A 25590-nucleotide genomic window follows, 5' to 3' on the forward strand; every position below is an offset into this window, starting at 1 on the left:
GTCCATGAAAACAATATTTCTTTTTATTTATATTTACCAGCCAAAGGAAGTACTATTTTTATTTTTATTTTTATTTTTATTTTTATTTTTATTTTTATTTTTATGTTTATGTTTATGTTTATGTTTATGTTTATGTTTATGTTTATGTTTATGTTTATGTTTATGTTTATGTTTATTTTTATTTTTATTTTTATTTATTTATTTATTGTCACTTTCTCAAATTCATCAACACACTCCTAATTAGGATGAAAAAGAGCTGGTGATTCTTGGAAAGGAAGTTTTTTCCATCTTTATTCTACTTGAATTTAAGAAATTCCTTGACTTCAATTCATTACTAGGTGCTTAATTGACTGAGAAATACTTGTCCAAAAATTAACTCTTCACTGAAAGTTTGAACCAACTAATGCAAGTAGCAATAACTCCATACTGCAATTGCATCATTAGTTTATTTGCATGCTTTTTCAATACCTTGCTGTTATAAACTTCTGAAATATAGTACTAAATAACATAATCGCCTTGCTATATGTTTTCTTACTTAATAAAGAAACAATTGACAAAGGAGAACACAGTTTTCTTTTACTATTTCCTGCCTGATCAGTTATATCAGATAAACCATTTTCTGTGAGACTACATTGGAAATATGTAGGCAATACATTTTGCACTAGTGGCAACAGGATTCAAGGCTAAAATATGTCTAGGTCTATAGAGGGATATATTATCTTTTATTTAAAAAATTTAGAAATTGACAAATACAAATGTTTGTTATTTGAAAAGCAAAAGGAGTCTTCTTGTGACATGTTATTTTATGTAAACCAGGAAGAACTTCCTGAGGGAAACGATTTTAAAAAGCACATAAAATATACACAAAGAATATAATCATCAGATTTATTCTGTGATAACAGATGTTAATTTTACTTAATTGTAATATATATATTAAAATGTATATTTGATATTAATATCAGCACTAAAAGAAAACTGCATTGTGAATGTTTTAGGTTTCACACACACTTTCATTTCATGCTTTTAGTTTGTTCCTTAATTATAAATGTTTGCTTGCATCATAATTCATGGCACAAACATGATGACATCATCAGTTATGATTTCGACCAGACATTTGATTGTCATACTTTTATGCTTTTGACTATATAAAGGAAGAGTTTTTGACAGCTAAATCATTGCTGGTGTAGCTAACCCAGTCACTACATTAATTACAGTTAAGGCAAGTGATTCATGAGTGAAACTGTGAACAAAAATTATTTTTTTTTTTGTCTCCTGCATCTCCTCTGGAAAACAAAACAAAACAACAACAACAAAAAAAGCCTATCTTTTGTTTTAAGCAAGTCTTAGACTATAACTATAAAGGTTCAATTTAAAACACCTTTCAACAGAGAAGAGCACTGATGCCCACCCCCAGTGTGATGTTACAAATATAGAAATACTGTTCTGCAGTTACCATAGAGATGGTTTAAGTTCACAACAACAAAAAAAAAAAATAAAAAAAAATTATTGGGGAATTAAGAGGAAATTTAACTGATGCTGTTAAATTTAATCTAAATTGCTTTCAGTGTATGAGATACTCTCAGCAGGAAAATAGTCAAGCCTCCTTGTATTAAAACCACACAAAAAGGGGAAGTAGAGATTGTCAGGACAATGGGAAGTTGTACAGACTTTGGCCACTGGACAGCATGCAGGGGTGGGGTGGAAGTCCAGTCAGCAACAAGAGAGACATCCTCCCTCTTGGAAATCTTTGTGGCTGCCACACCCTGAGAAAATGATAGAAGGAAAAAAAAAAAATGGCTAAAAAAGCAGAAACACCCAACTCCACTCTGCTCCCAGGTCTTTCACAATCAGAAGACATGTCCTTCAGCTCCTGTGATTTGGCTCAGAGAATTTGTTTCAGAAGTGAGTAGCAGTTATATCAATTTGTTGGGTGGGAAAGAGATTTACACAAAAATCTACTCTTTCTGAGTGTTCAGACTTCTGCAGCAATAATCACTAGCACAATACAAATTTGAAAATGCAAGCTCCACAGACCATTAGATTTAGTAGGCAAACTCATGTTGATTTTTACATAGTCTGGACATGCCCAAAGGTAAACGAATGATTATGTCATTCTCAGAAAACACATCAGTACTTCCCAGAACAAAAAATATGCTGTGCTGCTCTATGAAGTACCATACAGATCTTTAATACTAATTAAAACAACACATAAGTGTGGATGTGGATGCTCTTACACATACGGCTAACTTTTAGAGATTACTGATCAGAGTACAAAATTAATTGTGAAAGGAATATAAAAAGAACTTAGTTTTCAGGAATGGCTGATGAATAGTTTCTATTCATCATAGATTCATAGATTTCTAGCCCCAAGGATTTATGGTTCTAACTTGTCCTGCTCATGACCATCGTTGTGTTCAGATTTCTCTAGAAGACAGATTTCCATGAAAAGAAGAAAATACAAACCATCTCTCCTCTGCAAACTCAAATATCATCCTTTGATTTCAAATATTAAAATCATAAGCATGCAGCACTTTATGGATAATTATTTTTCTAGAGCCTTCAAACACCTAACTAATGTGTGATTTTTTGTTGTTGTTGTTGTTCTTGTTGCTCTTTTTAAGATCTTTCTTTCAGGAAAGGATTTGCTTATCATGCATTTTACCTTTTAATGAATATATCAACTAACTTATAGTGAAAGAAAAACATTTCACCTGTTTGATATATGTGGATACCCTAAAAATTACATATTAACAATGTTATAAATATTTATGTTTTTGGTAGTCAGAACTGGGATTGGTGTAACTTAGAGACCATTCAGAAAAGAAATGGCATATAAATATACTGAGTCTGGCTGGGATGGTATTAATTGTCTTCATAGCAGCCCATATATTGCTGTGCTTTGGATTTGTGACCACACAGTATTGATAACACGGTGATGTTTTGGACAGTAATTGCACAGCAACAAGGCCTGCTTTCTTTCCTATTCTGTCACCCTTCAAGAAATAGGCTGGGGATGGGCAAGGGGGTGGGAGGGGACACAGCTGACCCAAATGAACCAAAGGGATATCCCACACCGTATGACACAAAGCTCAGCAAAAGCTCAAGGAAATGAGAGGGAAGAGGGGGATGTTTGAAGATGTTTGTCTTCTCAAGCAACTAGAATGCTTGATTGAGCCTGGCTTTCCAAGGACTTGCTAAACACCTGTCTGCCAATGAGAAGAAGCAAATTAATTCATCATTTTCCTCAGCTTTCACGTGAAGCTTTTGCTTTCCCTGTTAAGCTTTTCTTATCTCAATCCACAGGTCTTCTCCACTTCCTTCTACTTTCTTCCCATCCTGCAGGAGGGGAAATGAAACAAGCAGCTGTGTGGGCATTCAGCTGTTAGCCAAGGCAGACCCACCATGATAAATAGGCAAGTACTTATTTAGGTAAAGTTTAGCATGGGAAGTCAGCCTCACTTTTTTCATATGGTCTTGTTCTTGGCTGTCAGAGGAACTTTTTTTTTTTTTTTTTGTATATATATATATATATTTATTTTTTTTGTCCTGACACACACATGCTTTAGGCCCTGCCTACTAGCAGCTTGAAAGTAATCCTGAAAAGCTGCTGCTGAAAATACATACTCCCAGTCAAATGTTGTTTGGTAGAAACACTTTTCATTCTCACGTTTTCATTTTCAGGTTCTCAACCACTCTCTGCCAGTTTTCTAAGACTACTGAAAAAAATCATAAGCTGAGGTTAACAACAATGTCTAGTCCTTTTTTCTAGGTGTGATTTTTAGGTGGTTTGTGGACTGATATCTTTATTTATTTATTTTAATTCACATGACAGCAGGCCAGAGTACTACATAAGGACTTTAACCCTGCCTTTTGAAAATTCTCTATTTGCTTATGTGCAATATTGCAGATACCAGTGTGGAGGCCAGGCTGGGAGGAATGGCATTTTAAGCTTTCCCTTAAAGCAAATTCAAAACTAAAAGCAGAATTCCCTAGTTTAAGCGTCAGCAGCCCTCACCTAAGCAGCTGTAAGCACTCACTAGAAGTGCAGAATAACCTTAACCTGTTGCACAGATCAGGGAGAGATGTATCCTTGTGAGGCAAAATGTGGTCAACGAGCTCCAGCATGTGAAAACAAAGCACTTTCAGGACACATAGCCTGGAGCCCTGAGGTCCCCAGTGGCTTTAAAAGCTCGTATCATCGCATGATGTGAATTAAGCTTCCAAGCCGACTTTTTCACTTTGTTATAGTGACACCTAGTGTTGTAAGAGAGTTTCTGCCAAGAAGTTGCTCAGAGTACTGAAGCACCTCTCCTCAAGCTACAGGCTGAGGGAGCAGGGGTTGTTCAGCCTGGAGAATGAAAGCTTCAAGAAGACCTTATTAGTTCCCAAGGGTGCCTACAGGAAAGCTGGGGACGGACTTTGTCAGGGAGTGTAGTGATAGGACAAGGGGTAATGGCTTTAAACTAAAAAATGATAGATTTATATTAGAGATTTAGATTAGATGTAAGGCAGAAGTTCTTCACTATGAGGGCAGGGGGGCAGGTTGCCCAGAGAAGCTGTGGATGCCCCATCCCTGAAGGTGGATTTCAGCCCCATTCTGTGGTTCTATGATTCCTCAAGAAAGAAATGTGAAAGCAAGAGAAAGGCCTGGTAACTTGATGCTAAATTCATTAGGAAAGATATTTTTAACCAACAATATTGTCTATTAAAAATCAGTAAATCAAGCTCTCTTGTCACACAACTTACCTGTAGGAAGGGACAAGACAATCCCAGCTGGAAAATAACATGGCTTAGTGGGATTGTTTATGAAGCAAACACAGCAGATCAACAGAACTTTGCTCAATAGTGTAAATAACATTAATGATAGCTTCAATGAGGGCAGGGGAGAGAGAGGGAAAGGGGAAAGTAATGAAAAAAAAAAAAAGGCATCAAATTACAGCGATAACTCTATATTTTGTCACTGTAAATTCATAGTTTCAACTTTGGGAACTGGATTCTTAATCTGAATTATTACCGCTAGGTAATTTCCACTTAAACCCCACGAGAACAGCTACATTACAGAATAGTTTCTGTCCATTACAAATGTGCTTTCATTTTCACCTAAAATAAAGAATTCAAAGAGCAACAAGGTATTTCATTCCTTGGAGACTGCTTGCAAATCTCATTAAGCATGCTAGGGGGCAATAAACACTAACTTGTTGTCAGACTAATTATGCTAAAGAGGTAGGTTTGTTATTTAGATTAATTTCCATGCACATTACAATGACAGCTGGAGTCTTTAAAGCTGAAGAGAGGCAGTTGCAGGCTGTGTGAACCTCTGTTTTTTTCCATACTCACGAGCTTGGTGCTGTGCATATTTCAGTTAGTGTCCCCTCTCTCTCTCTCTCTCTCTGGCCTCTAAATGGCTCTTGGACAGACCTGGCTTGGGCACCCTGCCTGACACCTTCAGATTTTTGATGGAGACCCTTTTCTCCATTTACATGTTAGAGGCATATACATTATCCTTTCTTTTGATTCACGCACTGCATTCTCATTAATGGCAAGCCAAACTTCCCCACTCAGAGAGGGAACAATACACACTTTTAATTCTAACCTCTATAGAAGAGAGAGGTCTGGGCTGCTGCATGCTTGGAGTGGCAGGAGACAAGAATGCCCAATGGGACACATTTCTGAAATTGTCTGGGTGAGCACTGCAGCCCTTTTTGAGTCACAGCCAGTCTGCTGCTAATGGGATTTTCTGAAGTAACGTACATAGACAGCCATCACTGTTGTTTGGCTTCCACAGACCTTAGAGAAAAGCTGAGCAATGAGTATGCGAATTGAACAGCTAGCTGAATGTGGCAATCCAATATGAAATTGTCTTGCTGTTGAGAGATCGTAATGTCACTACTAATTATACCCCAGTGCAACCCAAGCTAATATAAAGACTGTAGAGTGTAAGATTTTATTTTTATTTTTCCCTGAAACACATTAAAAAGAGTATCTTCAAGTTTCTATTCACTGCATAACTTTGAGATGACTTAATCATTCCTGTTACATTTTCCCAAAGGAGGAACATTTTGGCATAATGGTATGAGGTCTTGATAATTCTAGATATTTATGCCAAATTCCTCATTGGTTTGGTCTTTTCAGGGCATAGGGTTACAGTTTTATAACATAAAGGATATATTGTGTCTTTTCTCCAAATAATGCATGTACAAGCTTGTTCCATTCTGGGAGGATTCATCACTAGATTGTAAGGAAGACTGAGCCACTGATGAAGAGTTATTAACCTTTGAGCATGAGATATGTTATTCCCAGAGAAAGACTTAAAAAAAAAAATTGTCATGTAAGTAAGAGTAAATCTGCTGTTGGTGAAAGAACAGATATTGTCTTCTTTTATGGGGTTTATTTTTCCTGGGAAATGAAAGGTTTAGGGTTATTCTGCATTTCTCTACTATCACACAGAGCATTGTAAGTCCTTTTATTTCCTTTGCAAGACCTGTGACTTCATTTCACTTCACATACATCTCACAAGTATCACTATTTTGAAGGAAGCAGTTTGCTTTATGGTTCTAGCATCGACTCTGTTGCTGTTACTGTGAGTAATCTGGAGTAAATGTATTGTTATTCTCAGTCAAAGGCTGTATCAGATGTCACTCAAACTAGCAACTTCCACAGTGCAGAACCAGACTGTGGGATAAAGGAAAAAATAGTCAGGAGACTCATAAGATTTATGAGAAAAAGCAATTCAAACTATCTTGTAGCTTGCACTTATTGCTTTAATAAATGCTAGAAGTTTCACTATTGCTATGTACATTAACATGTAAACTGTATCTGCTCTTCATGGACTCTATTCATACATTATGCCACACTTGTTCACATAGTATTTAGGAAAGAGAAAGCCAAGGGATAGAAACATAGGTGTGATGAACTGGAGTCTCAGAAATGCAATCTGTCCTAAAAAGAGAGGCTTAAAGTGAGTGCTACTATTCACAGCATACATAACCCATATGGGTTAATATGATTTTGTACAAAAACATGGCCTGTGTTGCAGTTGTAAAAATATATAAATAAATAATAAAACAATTTGGTACTTCTTTTAAAGCACTTTTAGTTATGTGACTATACCAGACCCTTCTAACTTGGGTTTCTAGATCCATGCCAAAGGTAAATGAAAGTACAGATGCTATGTATCTGAAATTCAGGTCAAATTCTAATATGCTGGATATGGTCTTCAGTCCCTCTTTTCAAGTCTTAAAATACAAACTTTTTATCAATAACTGAATTTTGAGTTCAACTTACAAAGTAGTTTTCTCACTGACTTCTGTAGGAACAAACAAACAAACAAACAAACAAAAAAACACCTATCATCCTAACTGTTTTAGAAGTTCCAGCAACAAAATATGGAACCTGAAATATGGCAAGTATTTCATTTCTAGCCTACTACAGGTGGTTTGTCTGAGAATACATTATCAGTCCCTGGACAGATCAACCTCACTTCAAATACTGGAGTGTTTTCAACTGTTTTGAGGGCAAGACCCATACATCCATACTCGCTCTATCTGATGAGAGCAGAACATATACAGCAGTTCTGTATGCAGAACATGTACTTTCTTTTTCATACATAGCTTTTTGATCTTTATAGCTTTCAAATAAAAGGCAGGCAGAGGAATGAAGTGAAACAGATGCTGACAGTGTGCATGACCAGCTCCCTAAATGTCTCATTATTAAGAATGTCTCCTCATGCTACTTACAAATACCTCCTCATTAGCTGTGTAAGTCAGCCAGATGCTTCCTGTAAGCAGAGGTAGCTTTGCATTTTCTACCAGAGTCCATTTATTTGTGAGAACTCCTGAACAAAGAAGACATATAATTGAAGGGCTAGAGGGTTGCTAGGTGGCTCATATTTGACTACCTGCTACTTTTTTCCTCTATTTTCCTTGCTAATGCTATGATTTGCATCTCGGCATACAAGTACATGCCCATTATAGGGAGAAAACTACCCATCCTTTTCTTAATTAACCAGTAGTCCTATAAGCCTACAGAGGCTGGTATTATATACTCCAGAGGAATACAGATTAGTCAGCAGCCAAAACGAAAAAGGAACAGCCCAGCCCCACGCATAGCTAGAAGTAAATCATTGGCAATGATTTTTGCATCAGTTTATACTTTAAAAGATTTGAATATAGTATGTGTCTGAGATTCCTGCAAACTTTGACAAAGAAGATAGTTAGGGAATTGTGATAGGAAGCAGCACTGTGTCCATACTGGACTCTTATGCTGCAATGAATTCAGATTGTCCTAAGAAATCTTTATATATGGGAATTTTGTTTTCCCAAAACCTGATGAAGTCAACAATGACAAGTTCTGACAGCTCAAGCCTATGATAAGCATTTCCTCTTGTGAAGTGAGAATCATCTTGCATGCATTACTTAGACAGGCTGACAGTCCATTATCTAATTAATTACTGTCAGCGCTAAGTCACACTAAATGAGAATTGATAACACTCATAAGCACAATCAGTTAACAGGAATCCAACTGTGTCAGCAGCATCACTGCATTTCCTTTATTTGTCAGATTACTAATTATTAACATCCATCGTTCTCTTCTTCAGTAATGCATTAGGTAAGCACCCACAAGGTTCAGTTAAAATCCTGAAATCCCCCAGTCATCAGATCACTTAAACTACATCTCAATATACTACACTAATGGTGATATTATTTCCTGTCTTTCAAAGATTACATTTTTTTTTTTTTTTTTGGTAAAAGAAGAAGTAGAAATCTTTCAAAATATAAAATCTCTTTTTTTAATCTAAATATTATTTCTGTTGTGTATCTACCCTAAAGATTTTTTCAGAAATCTCTTGTGACTTTTGATCTTTCCTTTGATTTTCTCATTAAAATATTTTATCAAAGGTCAGTACTTAAAGGAGGTTCTGCCCCTAAAAAATCCTGTTCAGTTAAGTGCTTCACGAAAAAAAATAAAAGTAAAAAAATGAAATTCAGAACTGTTACTTAAGTCTTATAAAAATAATCTTAGTGATATTCCAAAGATGTTCCAACAAAAACAAAACAAAACAAAACAAACAACAACAACAACAAAAAAAGCTAAGATTTTTCCTTTTATTCCCCTGCTAGAAGTATATTCAGTAAAAGACACTTCTTTATTCCTGTCATAGCAAATGCATGCAAACTCTTGTTCGGAGTTCTGTGAGCTCACAACCACCATTGTATGTGGTTTTAGTTGCAGCAATTGTTTCTAGCAGCGCATGTTTTAAGCACAGGTAAGACCAAAAACAGAACTCTTGCCAAAATCAAGGCCTGTCTTCAGAGACAGCCACCACTGTAGCTGTGCTCAGTCACAACATCTCAGTTTCAACATCTGTTGAACTGATCACTGCCCCAGTCAACTCTGAGCGGAGGATTACTTACGTCACACAAAGATGGTAATTTCAGATGTTTTCTAACTTCCGTGGGTTTTGTTGTTCATCTGGGTGCACTGCTCTTCCCTTGCACTGGCAGGTCAGGTCACCACTTTGACAGGGCAGCCCTTCCCCTTACTTTCCCATACAGCTATTGCCAGCTACACAACACGTTTTCCTATCATTTCAGGATTTCCTTTCACGTTTGGACAAAGGGCTAGACCATTACCATTTTTTTCCATGTGGAAGGAAGAACGTTTCCTCTATGTATATCACTTTCAAAAGCTACGTTCACTTTTTATGAAACCCATGGCTTCAACTAGCCCCTCTGAAACTGCCTCTGGATTACTTATTAACTACAACCCACCACCAGCAGTCATTTGCAGCGTCTGTTTGGGATATTCCATGTTTACTCTAACTTTACCAACGTCAGCTGGCAAGACAACAGACAGTGTCACATAAAGTCAGACGTCACTGCTGTACGGTGGGAGGACGTATCTGTCAATGTAACGTGACCTCCAGGCCAGTTTCCAGTCTCTTCTAAGCATACCTTACTACTTCCTTTGCTACCTGACTCTTCCAGGCCAAGCCATCACCTTTATAAAAACGTTAAGGTGATTAATTAGCTTAAATTGAGTGAAAGAATCTGTGTTTGATCACTAAGCTATTTGTTTAGCTTATACAACATATAACAAGATATTTATAGTGGGGAAAGAAGGAGATGGGCAGTTTCAGTTATAAGCCCTAGTCCTTTAAGACTGCAGACAACTATGTAATAAACAACTCCAGAAGGACAGGCATAGAATACCACTGAAATACTTAGTAAACTTTAGACTTTGTCTCAGTAAGGAGCCATAAAAGTCACGATGCATCACAGGAATTGAAAAGACCATGTTTTTCAATAGTTTACTGTTCATGGTTATCACAAAATACTTTGCAAAAATCTACCTATGCAAAAAATGCACATGGAACAGAAAAATTAATCTTAGATAATCAAATTCTACAAAAGCAGAAGGACAGCACAGAAAAGGAACAGCAATTAAAAAAAAAAAAAAAAAAAAAAAAGCAGAACAAGAAAAAAACACACATGATTACTAGACCTTAGAGATAATTTGAAAAGTATACTTTAGATATCAATATACAAACTTACAAATAGTATAGAAAAGGTAAATGGGATGTTTTAATGTGTCATTGAAGAATATAAACATGAAAGACAAACCTAATTACAAGATAAGAAAAGGCTTATGCTTAAGACCTTATCTGTAGCAACAAGCATATAAGCAGTTATTAATAAACAGTACGAGCTCTATGCTCCACAACCAATTACAAGAATTTTGCTGTTGTGTACCAATGCCAATACTAAATACTGTCATTTCAACCTGAACAGACTCTAGAATACTGACTGTTGTATGTCTTAGCACTCCACATCTTGGTAAGTCTTGGTAAGTAGACTTTCTTCTCAGTTAAGGGTAACTAAAGCAGCCACAGGGTGGCTATCTCCACCCGAAAGAAACAGATTTAAGGATTTCCCTCATTTTATGGGGAGGAAAACCACCAACAACAAAAACTCACTCTAGAATCCAAGTCCCTCACAACTCATTTGAAGAGGCCAGTTTGGGAATCAAATTTTTGTTATGCCTGCAAAGCAGACAGAACACCAAATAAGCTGGATAGCTGTTACGTGGTCAGTAAAAACTCCATAGTATATCGTCATCTGTTCATAGGTCAAACCATGTAATCACCAGGAAGTATTTCTTCTGCTTTATTTATAGGTCTAGCAGATAATAAAGAAGAAATTAAATCACCCTGAATGCAGTAAAAGTTAATTTCAGTTAAGTCCTTAGAGCTTAGTCTACATTGAAATAACCCCTAGAAAGAACTGAAAACTGGGAAGACTGTAATAAAATACCTTGCTGCATAATGTTAAAACACCTGTAGTAGTGAGATAAATGTAGTTCTATACCAGAATCATGACATGACACCCAAGTGTTTTTGTATCAGAGCAAACTACTTAGACCTACATTTAAAAGAAGAGAAAGTGTAAAACTTGTATGAGAAACTCCAAAAAGTCTTGAGCTTTTTTCATTTCCAAACATTGGTAATAAGATCACAAATATGTAATGCACACCTAGTGATGGCATTTAGGCACTCTTTTCTTTCCACAGAAAAGAAATAGCAGGTGTAAGAGTAACGGCCACTTGGTATGTTCTAGGGTAATGACCCTGTCTGGAAACTTATTGACCGAAAATGAAAGTTCTTTCCTTAGAAATATATTAAAATTACTTAGCTTTTCCTTTTTATGACAGTGCTCTTTATTCGTACTACAAACATCCATGTAGCCTTCTAAATGGCAATGCACCAGGCATGTAATACTGAATTTAGAACAATTACACCGAGGGTTTATTCACGAGAGGAAGTTGTTACATATAAGAAAAAATAACTGTACTTAAAATATTCACATTCTGAGTCATTTCACAAGAAATTCTGCCTTTAATACAAGAAAATATTTATTTGTACAACTCCCCCAACAACTGTCAAAATACACTGTACCAGCATTTATATGTGAAGACCTTACATGTCAGGTCAAGTTGTCAGAGCAGAAGTTTAAGGCAAACACAGTCTATCACAATTGATTGCATACTGTCTCTTACAGAAACTCAACTTTTTAGACCTCTGTCCTTTTAAAATTCATATTTTTTAATCTTTCTTCAAGCACATCAGCATCTTCTTCATTGTCTGTACTACTGAAGTTTGTGTCAAAATCAGGTTCGTCCTCTGATCCACTCTCTTGGCCATTTTCAGTGTTCTTACTCTCAGATCTGTCTTGTCCTTTATCAATCCTGCAGAAATCAAGAATAAGTTATCACCAGCTACTCTTGGAATTTCTCTCTTAAACAAGAAGAGGGTAGAGCACTGAGTATTCTACCTGGGATGGAAGAGGATGGAGAAGAAAGGAGGTGGAGGGAAAATAACCACAAATTACTTTCATGTTGAATAGAAGAGACAGTAAAGGAAAAGAGTCTATGAATAAAAAAGAATATATAGAGATATGTATTCATACATAAATTGTCTGACGAAATAATCAACTGCTGGCCAGTTGTCACATGCTAGCAAATTAATATAGAATGTTCAGAAAAGAGACTGTGCTAGTAAAAGAATAATAATAATAAAGAAGCCCGCTAAACACATTGCAGTAACTGTACTCAGTATCTGTCCTTCTTTAGTTTATTTTTGTTTACTGGTAACTGAATCATCAAATGACACACAAAATGCAAACAGTAAACTGTCTCACACATATTTTATGGTGCTCTATACTTAAATCCATTTTGAAGTACTTTGTTCCTAAAGAAGAGATGCCATTTATCCTTTGGTATTAAAATCAAGTGTCTTATCCAAGTAAGAATTATTTGGCCCAGCCCTACTAACATCAATAAGCATTCCATCCTGGTTTCAGCAAAAGAAAATGAAGCTGATGACTCCTACTGATTCCTGTCATGATTATTCAGAATATGGCATAAAGTACAACAGCTTCTTGGCAGTTTCCAAACAAGCTTTTAATAAAGAGGAAGAATGAAGTGCAGTGCTGAAACTGTATAATCTATCAGCTACTTACGGAATTACAATCTCTTCTTCCTTTCCACATTTGGCACAAATTTCCAGCTTACAAGCACATGGTCGACAAATAATATGGTAAGGATCTTTTACAGCCTTCTGGAGGCACTTCACACTGTGAAGAGAAAGAAAACATGATTAAAAAAATATTTGTGTACACTTATTAAACATTCTGTGTTCAAAGACACAACCTTCAAAAGAAGCACTGTTAAAGGCCAGTTTCATATGAAACATCTGTTTTTTCAACAAGCATCATTATCAAGATCATTGCCTTTTTTCCTCTCCTTTAACTTTTTCAGAAAGTTTTGCTAAAACTAGAAAAAAAAAACATGAAAGTAAGAATTTCTATATTTAAAGTGACAAAATAAATATTTCCATTCAGTTCAGTAAGTTGTTTTGCTTTTAAAGCTGCATAAATTAATTCACCTGGCTTACTGATAAAAAAAATAAATAAGAATATAGTGTAAAAAGGTGAGTGGACTTTTACAATTAAAACATTTCAATCCAAACAATACGTCTTCCTCTTGAACTTCTCAGAATATAAACAAAGTCTGTGCTGGACTTTGCTTTCTACAAACACTAGAACTCTATTCCGAACAAAACATTCATAATTCTGTGTATGTTTTTAGCTACTCTTTTTAAAGATATGGTGAAACTCTGTAACTTAACTTCTGAAATGCTATGGCTTAACAAACATCTGACATTTCTAAAACCTTGTATTTTTAGTGAACAGAACCCTTGTTATGCAGCTGTCCTAAAAGTCACCATTTCTTGGTTCCTCAGGTACTCAAAGGCTGTCAGGAAAGCTCTAGCACACAGTTCTGAACAGGGTCTTTGCAGACGTGGCTAAAGCAGGCCGAAGGCAAACTTTAAGTGTTTTTGCACGCCTTGTAAGGAAAGATGCACTAGCTAGCATCCAGTGAGACAAAATTTTTACTTCCTTTCTCAAATCCCATTCCTAAGCAGGATCAAGTTTTTCTTACTGTTTGCATCAAGTGCAAACTGAACTTTCATTATTACAATACACAATTCCTTAAGAAACTATAAATTCACAAGAATTGTTGTAGGATACACTTGACAAAAGCAGAGTCTGAACTGCCTAGTCTTCCCTCTCCTACAAGGAAAAAACCTTCAGTCAGATATCACTGAAAATACCTACTTAGTTGTTTTATTATTATTATTATATTTTTAAACTTCTTCTATGTTCAGCTGCAATACTGTTAATATCTACAGTTCTCAGCCATGTCTCACCAAACAGGGACGTTATCAATTCAAGCCGGACAGACTTTTTTTTTATAAAACAAAAACAAAACAAAAATTAATCTGTGCTACTTAATTACTTGGACTAAGTTGTAGATGTAATAAAAATCTTAATTTTAAAGAGTTAAAATATTAAGGTGCACAAAAATAAAATTAAGGTGCACGAAAGTCCTCTGTTTCCATCCTCTGTGTACAGAATTCAGTTTCTCATCGTGAAATAATGAATTTCTTATGCTTGTACTGTTTTACTTTATCTAGATGTTTCACCCGTTGAAATTCTTTCAGAACACTGGCCCACTCAGAAAGCATGGTATCCAAGTGCTGTAGGCAAGGATAGAAATCACAGTCTGTAGAGTTAGAAAGATATGAAATCTAGCTTACTTATTCAAAAATATGATGGAAAACATCACATATTTTGTCAGAAGCAACTGTACCACAATGTCACCTTTTTTATTTTATTTCCCACGCTTCCCTGATTTACATGTTTTTGCCTGCTTTTTTTTCCTTTGGGGCTGAGTAGAGAGGACGTAAAATAACCAGCTCCAGCTCATTACTTTTAAACGCAGTCTATGTAGTTATTTGAGAAAGAGTTACAAAAATTCTCAACCTCGTCAATGGTGCATACAACTGAGTATGCTTACTTTGAGAACTAGAGAGACTGCTGCCTAATCAGAATTTTTTTGTTAACATGAAAGGGCGAAATCGTTTACTAAAACCGAAATATTTATTGCATATATTTTCATATTAGAAAGTAAAACATCTCACAAGTGATAGATATAGTATGAACAGACATTCCTTCCTTCCTTTTCAACCTCATGAAAACCAAAATGAAGTATATATTCATTCAAGGAACTGCACATGTGCTTACAGAACCTCTTCAAGTGGTTCAGGAGCATGTATTTCAAAAGTATGTAACACAGTACCACACAAATGCAGAAGGAACAAGTGTGACAAATCTGGTTATGTTGTGCACTGCATCCCAGATGTAGTTTCCATGAGTTCCATGTCTCATTGTTGAGATATTGGCTGTGTCTGGAGTCATTGACATAAGGACATCTGCAGATGAGCAGGTATAAGGAAGCAGAGTACCCATCTCAGAAGATTAGCCTATCACAAGACTATAAACTATTTTAAGGTATTTAACACCTTTGTTACGTTCTTATCCAAAACCACTCAATACAGTTCTGTTTGCATACAATGCTAAGCATTTCATATGTAGGATTATAGTTTCATATATGAAGAGAACATACTAAGAGGTAAAGAAATACAAATACTGAAAACATTTTGTATGAATGTTATGTTTTGTAACACTGAGAGCAGTATTGCCAATCAGTTTTGTTTAATGTGACAAAAATTAATAAAGCTTTCTTCTCTCATGATTTCTCTGCCAGATGGTCTTTGTGAACAGAAAAAAAAAAAAAAGAAAGACAGAGGTGTGCAGATTCCTCCAATACTTACTGAATTGCTACAAGGCCTGAGAAAATCAAGTTATAACTGGTTCTGGTTTGACTCTTCCATTGGGAGGACATACTGATACATTTTTGAATATTTACAGGTCCAAAGTAACCACTTAGATTATTCAAATACTCTAACAGAGAGGAGGGAAGCAGTTATTCTTTGACTGTATTTTCTTTTCTAAAGTTTAACATAAAAAGATTAATGAAATTCAAAATTAACACTGCATTTTTATTACTGTTGCAGACTCCAGACTGAAGAATGTAACATAACAGCAGTTACCACCTACAGGTTTCCAAACGCAGACTAATTTCCAAAAAATTCACAAATTATATGTATATATAATAAAATATTCACATTTATACAATTCACAATTATATTATATATAATAAAAAAATCACAAAATATATGTATATATACAAATAATGGTTAACATAAAAAATCTTAACTCACCATTTTTTAGGTTTTGATAGCAGTTTGTACTTGTTAAATTTTACCCGCCACTCCAAAATATCTTTACAATGCTGACATACTCCATCATGAAGCTTAGCATTTATTTTCTAAAAAAAAAAAAAAAAAAAAAAAAGATAAAATAAGAGAAGGTTTTCTACTTTTATGTAAATTTTATAATTTTGCTTAGAAAACATTTCCACCCATTGTGTGATTCATAACATATTTAGAAAATGATTTGATATTAATATAAGCATTTAATAATTTACTACTAGTAATTTTCTTCAGCAGACAGAGTGGTGAGGTCATCTTCTACTTTAAGGCAGCCTGTTATTACTATAATAATATTAATATAGTTAATAGCATTATATATGTTCTTATATTGTTTACAATATATTATCATTTTCTTGTTGTTATTCCATCTCCAGAGGTACTACTAAACAAGATTGAGTAAACCTGAGCCCTGAAATATGCTTTCTTTATTTCTTTATTTAAAGAAGACAGTTCAAAAGACTTAACATTTAGTTTATTATTGCTCAAGCCACTGTTATACTACACATTTGAAGAGAGTAGTCTAAGATATTTTTTTTCCAGAGCAGAATAAAATAGAATTGACATATCACTTACTGTCAAACCACTCCCATGTTTCTTTTGAAACAAGATTCCCTTATAAAGTAATACATTTTTGCTCTCAAGTATCTAAGATAAAAATCCTCAAAACAGTCACTTAAGCTACAGTATATTTCCAAGATAATGCTCAATAGTTTGCTGGACAATACAAACCGTGAGCTGGCCAGTATGATTTGCACAAGAAAAGTTATTTTGAGATTGGAAATAGTAGAAAACCACACTTATTTCTTCTCTAACCAAAAGTGCCAGCAGTAATTACAATTATTCTATGGTTGTGTGCACATTCAGAACTATAAAAACAGTAATTTCTCCACAAATACAGATATATATATATATATATATATATATAATGCTTATTTTAAGAGAGCTTAAAAATGACATCTGTAGAAAAAAATTGTGAGATGGTAACAATGGTCTAAAACATATTTATTGCTTAAAATATCCCAAAGTCCATTGGGATGGACAATGTAGATCCTACATTGGCTGGGATCAGATTTTACATTATCCTTTTAGAAATAAGTTTGTAAGTTCATCTATGCATACAATAGTTTCCGAAGTGATTTCCTGTTTTCATGACTGACAAGAGCTTCTCACTAATCCACAGAAGTCTACTTCAATACAGTAAATGAAAGAATAAGCCTAGTTTTAAACACACGGTATCTTACTCCATTCCTCAAAGGGTATGTGGCAGAGGAAATACTACTTATGAGCTCTCACTGCTATGAGACTTGCTTTCCAATGTTTCCATTTTCACTGAACTTCAACTTAAAAACAAAGTATGAGTTTTCCCATGCTGTAGTTACCTGAAGCTGTGGTACTCCTTGTCTGGTTCAGGTAAAGGCAGGATTTTTTATTTTTTCCAAATGATTCAATATTGACTTATTATGTTTAAAACAAACAGAAGAACCAAAACAAACAAACAAAACAACAACAACAAAAACCACTCACAGTTTCTGCAAAATGCTTGAATACAGAAAGCTCTGTATTCAGCAACGTATTATCAATGAAATTTGTCAGGAAACACAATGATTTGGCTAACATGGTAACTTTGAGAGAAGAAAATCAGTGGTAAGTCCTCAGTGGGCACCTGTTAAAAAGCTGGCAGTTCAACCTGCTGTCAGCACTGACTGTGCCCATCCTTTAAAAATTCAGGCAATGTGAAGATAAACCTTTTCAGTGCTTCACCTGCTCTAAGATTTTAAGTAGCATAGCCTTAGTAAGTTTCTAACAACCTGCAAATTAGCCTGAACTTCCCAGTTCTCCCTGCAACTCTCCTAATTTGCATTAATTAGTAATGCAGGAGGGGAGAAAGACACACACACTGTAATTTGCATTCACAAGCGTGCTTTACTGTGATCAACTATTTTTAGTATTTTTAAGGCAGAGCCCAAAAAACTTCAAAAGACTACAGTCACTCACGCTGAAGACAGCTGTTTGTCTTTCAAAGGGGAGTTAGATTCCTTGCTGATAACCACGTAGTTTCCAATAACCCGTCATGCCATCGGGGCTGGGGACGGGAGCCCTGGTACTGCATGATGCAGGTACTGGCTCCGTAATGTGTAACACACTTGGAATTCCAGAGGCAACGCTCCTAACTGATTGTGGCATAAACAATGCAGAAGAGTAAGATTGGAATTACTTTCACCTCTCATTTGAAGGAAATTCAGTTTGTAAAACTGTCAGCCTACTACAAATTCGACTGAACATTTGTTATGGAACAGGAAAATAGGTAGACCTATTATTACCAGAGCTGCTTTTTCCCCAGAGACACTTACCGTGTGGCTCCTGAATATACAACAGTCTCACAGTCACTGATTTTTAACTATATTTTTTATAAAGGTAAAATTCAGGTCATGCCAAATTCTGAAAATGCTTTTTCCTATTACTCATAGAACAGGTCTTTGCTTGAACATAGCACCTTACAGCAAGGCCAAGAGACCAGTCACGTGCACAGAGGTTATGTGACTGGATCTTCACCTTTACTTTGAAGAACAAAGTCCCAAGTCTTAACTGATGTCCTCATCCCAAAGACTAGTTCTTGTTCTACAGTCCTTAACACCTTGTTTCACCACTGAAAAAGGGCTGTAATAAAACATCAGTAACACACAAGAGGCTCTAACAGAAAGTGAAGTAATTCAGTTTCACAGTGACAAGCATATTATCTACATAAAGTCAATCAATCTCTATCAGAGCTGGTCTGTGCAGTTAAGTTGTTTCTACTCTGCCATGTTTCAACTGTTCTGGTTTAATCAGTCACACTTTCACTATTCAGTGCAAAGCCAAGGATTACGGACATTATCCAAAACACTGTCAGCTATCAGTTTAGACTCAAAAGTCAGGAAGACAAAGAAATTCAGAGGTACCAAGTCTTAAGTTTTATGTATCACACTAAGTCACTCAAAATCATATTTTGAGGTGTTAGATGCCATTTTTAAATCAAGCTAGCTTGACTAAAAAAAGCTTCAGTGAGGGAGGCAATGAAACTGGAGACTCCCTAGAGGAAATGCAGAAAAATGTAATTTAAGTAAAGAGGGCTGTGCTATGAGAATGAAGGTGGCTTGTGCACTGGCAGATTTTTGAGTCACAGCACACCGGTAAATACACCAAGCCAGGAGAGCTGAAAGGCCAAATTAATTCCACATATAAAGATAGGGGTGCTTATCAGCCATTACAGAGACACTGTTACGGGAAGTATGCAAGGTTGCTCCTGCTTTTTGATGCTGTGCCACCATCTCACATACCACTTTTGTGCATGACTCAAAGAAGAAATTTAATCAAAGAGCAGAAATGAGACTAAAGATAAGACTAAAGAAAAAAAAAAAAGAAACTCAAAATTCAGTTAATTTTTCAGATCAGTAGCAAAAGGAACAGCAGTTCCCAAACCTTCCTACCCCCCACTAATTTTGCAAATACATACTGCTTTGTATTAGAGCTCTCAGTCACACTGCTAGCAGTCCTTCTTCAAAATTAACAAGGGTAGCAGATAAAAAGAATTCTTTTAATGAGTTTTAAAATAAGTAACAAATACAAAGAATATTACCTAAAATCCAGACTCAGGGAAACACAGAGTGAAAGAAAAAACGTCACAGCAGTAAAAGCCAGATCTTCTAAGCATAAAATAGAATGTCTGAGTATACAACACAGGTAATTCCAGTTATTTAAAGTATTTTCCAGGAAGAAGGAATTTTGACAGAAAACAGTCTTAAGCATGTTTAATAAAATACCTTATTAAATCTCACATGTTCATTTGTAATAGAAGCATGCCATAAATGCTATGGTATTACTAGTAAAAGAACAGGACAACAAATTAGAGTGTAGATACAAAGATCATATTTATGTATAATTTAAGTCCTTGTTCAGGCCTAAAGATACCTGGACTTAACAGTCACGTGTAAGACCACAGATCTTACAAAGGACCTTGAGGAAACAACATGGTATCTGCTCAGAAGGGAACAACTGGAGTGAAGACAACAGCTTTTAAATTTTAAGTTCCTCCTAATAGGAACCCATACAGCACAGTCTCTCCCTTCCCTCCCCCCCCTTTAGCAATTTCATATATTTTTTAGCTCAGAGTTGGTACTTCAGGTATGGGTGGCTCAGCATATCCAAATATGAGAGAGACTAAGATTCTACCATCCTTCTCTACCATATGGCTGATTTAGAAAGTTAATAAAGATGGATGGATTGATGTAAAAGCAAGCAAGAAGGCAGATTTACCTGGTTTTACCCTGATTTAACCTCAGCTGGATGTTAGGAAAACTTTCTTCACTGAGAGGGTGGTTGGGTACTGGAACAGGTTCCCCAGGGCAGTGTTCACAGGCTATGAGCTATGCTCTCAGGCACATGGGTCTGTTTTTTGGGTGGTCCTGTGTGGAGCCAGGAGCTGGACCCAATGATCCCCGTGGGTCCCTTCCAACTTGGGATATTCTATGATTGTGATTCTATGATTGTGTTTGTCTTCTAAGTTTACCTTGCTCGGAAATAGTACCCCATTTTAAAATGTTAATATCACAAAAACAAATTCAAGTATAATTCACCGTGGTTTTCTATGCTAAATTCACCATTTCCTTTGACAAAACAAAACTATTTAACTTTCAAAAACAAAGCAGGCTTGAAGAAACAAAGAGAGTTGTCCATAATTAAATATTTGGATGATTCTTTTTTTCATTTTTTTTTTTAATTCACTGAAAAACATGTAAGAACAAGTTCTCCTAAAAAACAGGAAGAGAAACTTTCCTGCAATCTCACTTCCCAGTCAGAATGGAGCAATTATTAGTTAAATAAATTTCTCTGCTGCTTATTTTTCCTAATAATATTTGCCTTAGTATGCATTTTAAACACTTTAATCTTCACCCATTTAATAGCTTGCTTTCCTTTAAAATAAACAAACAAAAACCAAGACCAACATAACACAACCCCCACAAAGACCCAAACAAGGATTGCCAACTTCATTATTCTGTTCAATCTTTTTTTTTTTTTTCTTTAACCTAGTTTTCACCCAGGTATTTAGCTATCATGCACAAATACATGGTAATGCTTATGGCCTGGAATGTTTTTCTTGGTGTGAAAACTACTCTAACAGACTAGATTCTTTTTCTAGTACAGCAGTTTCTCGACATGTTTTACGCTCATTTCTGTTTTATTCGATACCTCTTTCCTTTTCCCTTTGCCGTACTTCCTCCAGGAACAAGGGCAACTCATCCAATGTTTACAGTATTGCTATCTATTATCCTAAGAAATGGCAAGTATGCAGTGCAGACTTATATAAACATTTTAAAGTATATAGTCACAAAATATTCCATGTGCATATATATTATATACACACAGTCAGGTCAACTGCATCAATAAAACAGCATCCTCTCTATGCTTAAGTAACCCAATATTAAATCATTTAACAACCTGCCAAAAGCAGTTCAGAATGTATTAAAGTAAACACATGCACCTACACCTACTAACTTGGCATACAAAATAATCCCTAGCTTATGCTAGCATTAAAGCAATCACAAGGAAGATGTAATAATGAAGTTTCAAAGAAGCCTTGCTGTCTGTTTGGAAGTTACTAATTACATGTGCGTGCATGTGTATTTTGATTTACTGTATTGACAGCAGACTTCTACCACCAAGCACACGAGTGGTTTATTCTGCTGTAAATGAACACAAAGTCAACGCTATCCACAAACTTCCTTGTCGGAAGCACAGATGATACTACTTCAATGAACAAGGCTGAAGGCAGCATTTCTGAATAACTACACTTCTCAAAAAAACAAAACTCTATACAAACTCTAGTGTATGACTACAAAGCAGTTAGAAAAAAACAGCGCTAACTAACAAACCTGAAACTCTGTGATATAAAATGCCAGTGTCTCAGGGCTATACCACACACTTCTCAGACTGAAACCAAATACTCCAGAGAACTTCACTTGCTCACATATTGCATCGTGGCCTTTAGAACACAGTAAACCAAAACCTTTCTTTAAGCCCAGCTCCAGATAGACCTTTAGCTTTTCCCACATCAGTGAATAGCTCTATAACAACTCGATTCTCCTACAGATCTTGGGATGTGTAAGAGTGTGCATACTTGGAAGGACTGACAGTCAACCCCCATAAAGAAATGAATGTATGTATGTTTGCGCATACACGTGCTCATGTTTTCACTAAAGACTTAGTCCAAAATATATGTTTGGTTTGCCCCTCATCTGCCTACTTGAAAGGCTAAAGCTAGGCGTGAATTCACTCTCAAACTCAGTATAGGAGGGGTGGCTAGAGAGCAGACTTTAGACTTCAAGATGCCTTTGTGTTAAGAACTCAAACTATCCAAACTCCAGTACAGTTACCTTCCAATTCCAGTTGGCTACCAGTTTACCTGTATCTTCCCTTCTGAGCTTCAAGTCACATTCACTGACTCAGCATTTAAGCCTGCTCTCTTCCCTGTGCCTTCCCACAGTCTTGACCAGTGTCTCCATTAAAACAGATTATTTATCTGCGTAGCTAGCTGAAGAAGTAGCTGACATCAGCATTATGGTAAAGCTGAGGTTCAGAGTTAATAACGTCTGAAATTTAGGAAAATCTGGATTATCATCTGGGGTTTATTTAATGAGAGGAAGAAATGGAGAAACAGATCAGTCATTTGGGTGTAAATATGAATCACTTTGTGGTTTACCGTCTTATTACAATGGACTTCTAAATGCTCCTGTTGAATGCTATTTGCTTTCATCTCTAGAACTACCTTCATTTCCAGTTTCCATATTGACTTATGCAATATACTTTATATAAAATGTATATTCATACAACATAATGTATATTCCTCAGCTCAGTGTCACAAACAGCTGTACCAGAATATACTACATGAAGCAATCACCCATAAACAAATTCCCTGTTTCAATAATTAACAACACAGTGTGTCTTACTCTGTCTGGCTCTTCCTTTCAGTTCATCCTAGCAGTGCTTTCCCAGTGTAGGCATCTAACGAAACGTAGTAGAGAGGCAGTGTGTGTTGCTTCATCTCAACTGGGCTATCCCAGAGTAATGCTGCAGTAGAGCCTGATCATGAGAGGAAACATAAATGGATCTTTCAGTATGTTCTGCAAATAATCTGAACTACAGTCTTTAAGATTAGAAAATGGGTGCCAAGGTCAATGTCAGACAGAAAGCTCAAAGCCATTAAAAAAAACAAAAACAAACAAACAAACAAAAAAAACCACACATCCAAACAACCAAAACCAAAAATAACCTGGATAATAACTACCAGCAAGGAAAAGTCAAAAGATTAATAGATCAATTTCCTCTGCAGCAACTCCTTCACTGGGGAGCAGCAATAACACTGCAAATAACTTCCTCAACTCCACCCACAGTACAACCTGAAGTGACTGTACTTGATACTCAACATTGCTAAAGCATTGTACAAATGTAGAAGGATATAAATTTTTAAGCTAAACAACACTCTCCAGCCTCTCTAGATGCTATTAAGTTGGACAGTGTACAACAATAGTCAAGGATGGGCCAACACTAGACCCCCTTGACCCCCAAAAATATTAGTGATTTGCAGGTGACCCACCCTCTTTCAGCAACCCTACGTATTCAAATTTATTCAGCCAGTAAGAGCTAGAAAGGAGGAATGTCCCAGTCCCACACCTGCCCTTCTGATCAAACTTCCACTGTTTGTTCCTTTGCCTCATCACAGCTTGAGTACCTGTGGTACACCTGATCACTCCGGGCGACACAAATACATAGAAGTGATGAGACAGAGAAGCAACGCTCAGTGTCATCATTAAGCATATTCTGTATCTATACTATGACACTTAAACTTTGCTAGTCCAACTCTTCACAGTTCTTAAACAGCAGAATCAGGCCTAGTCATCATTGCAATGGCTTCTGTTGATGCCTCAGCAGTAGAGACCAAAATTTTGAATTATATATTAAAGTACACCAAAAGAAAAGTAAATTATTCAGCACACTGTAATAGGAAGCACCTTCTTCAAGAATCTTCTTTCCTGTATTTAGCAGTCTCCAAGAGGCATGTACAGAAGGGAAAGCTATGTTCAAAAGATGTATGTGTGTGTGTTTTAATGTGTCTGTTTAAGTGCATGGTACTGTATAGCGACTTCTATGTGATATCAAATACTGGGAAAAATTAAAATAAAAAACACCAATCTGCATATTAAACTGATTATTTCAGTTACAAAATTGATGTCAGAACTCAGTTTGTCTTCAAAGATTCTTCTGATAGAACAGCTCTCTAGGATATTTGGGGATGGGGGGTGTCGCAGACAGCAAAATACACTTATCTATACTATCAGCGATTGTACAGTGACTCAAACAATGAATAATACCGGTGCCACTTGGAGCACCAGGAAAGCAGCCTGTTCAACTTGCAGAACCAGTTCTACAATCATCTAAAAAAAAAAAAAAAAAAAAAAAGGTCTAAAAAAAAAAAAAACACCAACACACCTCTCTCTCTGGTGCCATTACTCTGACTTACTAGTTTCTCCCCCGGCCTGACCGCCTGGCCAGGTCACTTAAGGAGCCATGGGCACAGCAGTGACAGCGCTCCTGCAGAGCTCTCATCCCGTGTGTGGTTTGAATCGCCTCCGAGGGCGGCGCATCCCAGTCCGCGGTGCTCCTGCTCGGGCACTGCCTGGCCTCCACCCCCGGCCGCGCTACCACGGCCACACGCAGGCTCCAGGGACATATTGTAAACCGCTGCCTTCCTGACTTAGGAAACACAATAATAACGTAACGATGATCTTGGTGCGAAACCAACCGAAGAGCTGTAAGGGAAGGCGTAAGGAAGCGACGAAAGCGACGCTAAGGCAACGAGGCCGCGGAGCCGCCCCTCGCAGCGCCTCAGAGCCGAGGGCGGGCCCAGGCCGCGGGGCTGCCGGGAGCCTCCTCGCGGCCCGGGGCCTCCCTCGCGGCCTCCTCAGGGAGCTCGGCGGCGCGGCCCGGCGCGGCCCGGCCCGGCCCGGCCCGGTTGCGTGCCCGTCCCCCCGCGCTGCCCGACCTTGCGGCGGCTGCTGGCGTCGTGCCGCCGGTTGCTGAAGGCCCAGGTGTTCTGGTGCCGCTGCGGCCGCCTGCGCACCGCGTTGCCCCGCTGCGAGCTCATCCCCACGGCAACCGACCCGGAACCGCTCCTCCTCCTCCTCCTCCTCCCGCCCCTCTCTCTCCTCCCCCCCCTACGGCCTCTCCCATTGGCCAGCCCTCCTGTCTGTTCCACCCGCTCGCCCGCGCCGATTCGCCGTCCGCCCCGCGCTCCCCGCCCACCCCCGCGCGGGAGGGGCGGC

General features: G+C 37.1%; 1 protein-coding gene across 2 annotated transcripts; it reads right to left on the reverse strand.

Moving 5' to 3' along the window:
• Positions 1-11691: 11691 nt before the first annotated feature.
• On the reverse strand, positions 11692-25464 carry LOC311427173 (uncharacterized protein C9orf85 homolog; the record flags this gene model as incomplete). Of its 2 annotated transcripts, XM_084504316.1 has the most annotated exons (5): positions 11692-12243; positions 13017-13130; positions 16184-16290; positions 24758-25021; positions 25311-25464. In XM_084504316.1, the coding sequence occupies 4 exons, from the start codon at positions 24773-24775 to the stop codon at positions 12069-12071; spliced, it is 414 nt and encodes a 137-aa protein (XP_084360442.1). In that variant the 3' UTR covers positions 11692-12068. The 2 variants fall into 2 exon arrangements, with proteins under 2 accessions (XP_084360442.1, XP_084360443.1); XM_084504317.1 differs by lacking the exon at positions 24758-25021 and having other exon boundaries at positions 25311-25412.
• Between the last annotated feature and the right edge of the window lie 126 nt (positions 25465-25590).

This window comes from Aythya ferina, assembly GCF_964211825.1.
Source record: "Aythya ferina genome assembly, chromosome: Z".
NCBI classification, from domain to species: domain Eukaryota; kingdom Metazoa; phylum Chordata; class Aves; order Anseriformes; family Anatidae; genus Aythya; species Aythya ferina.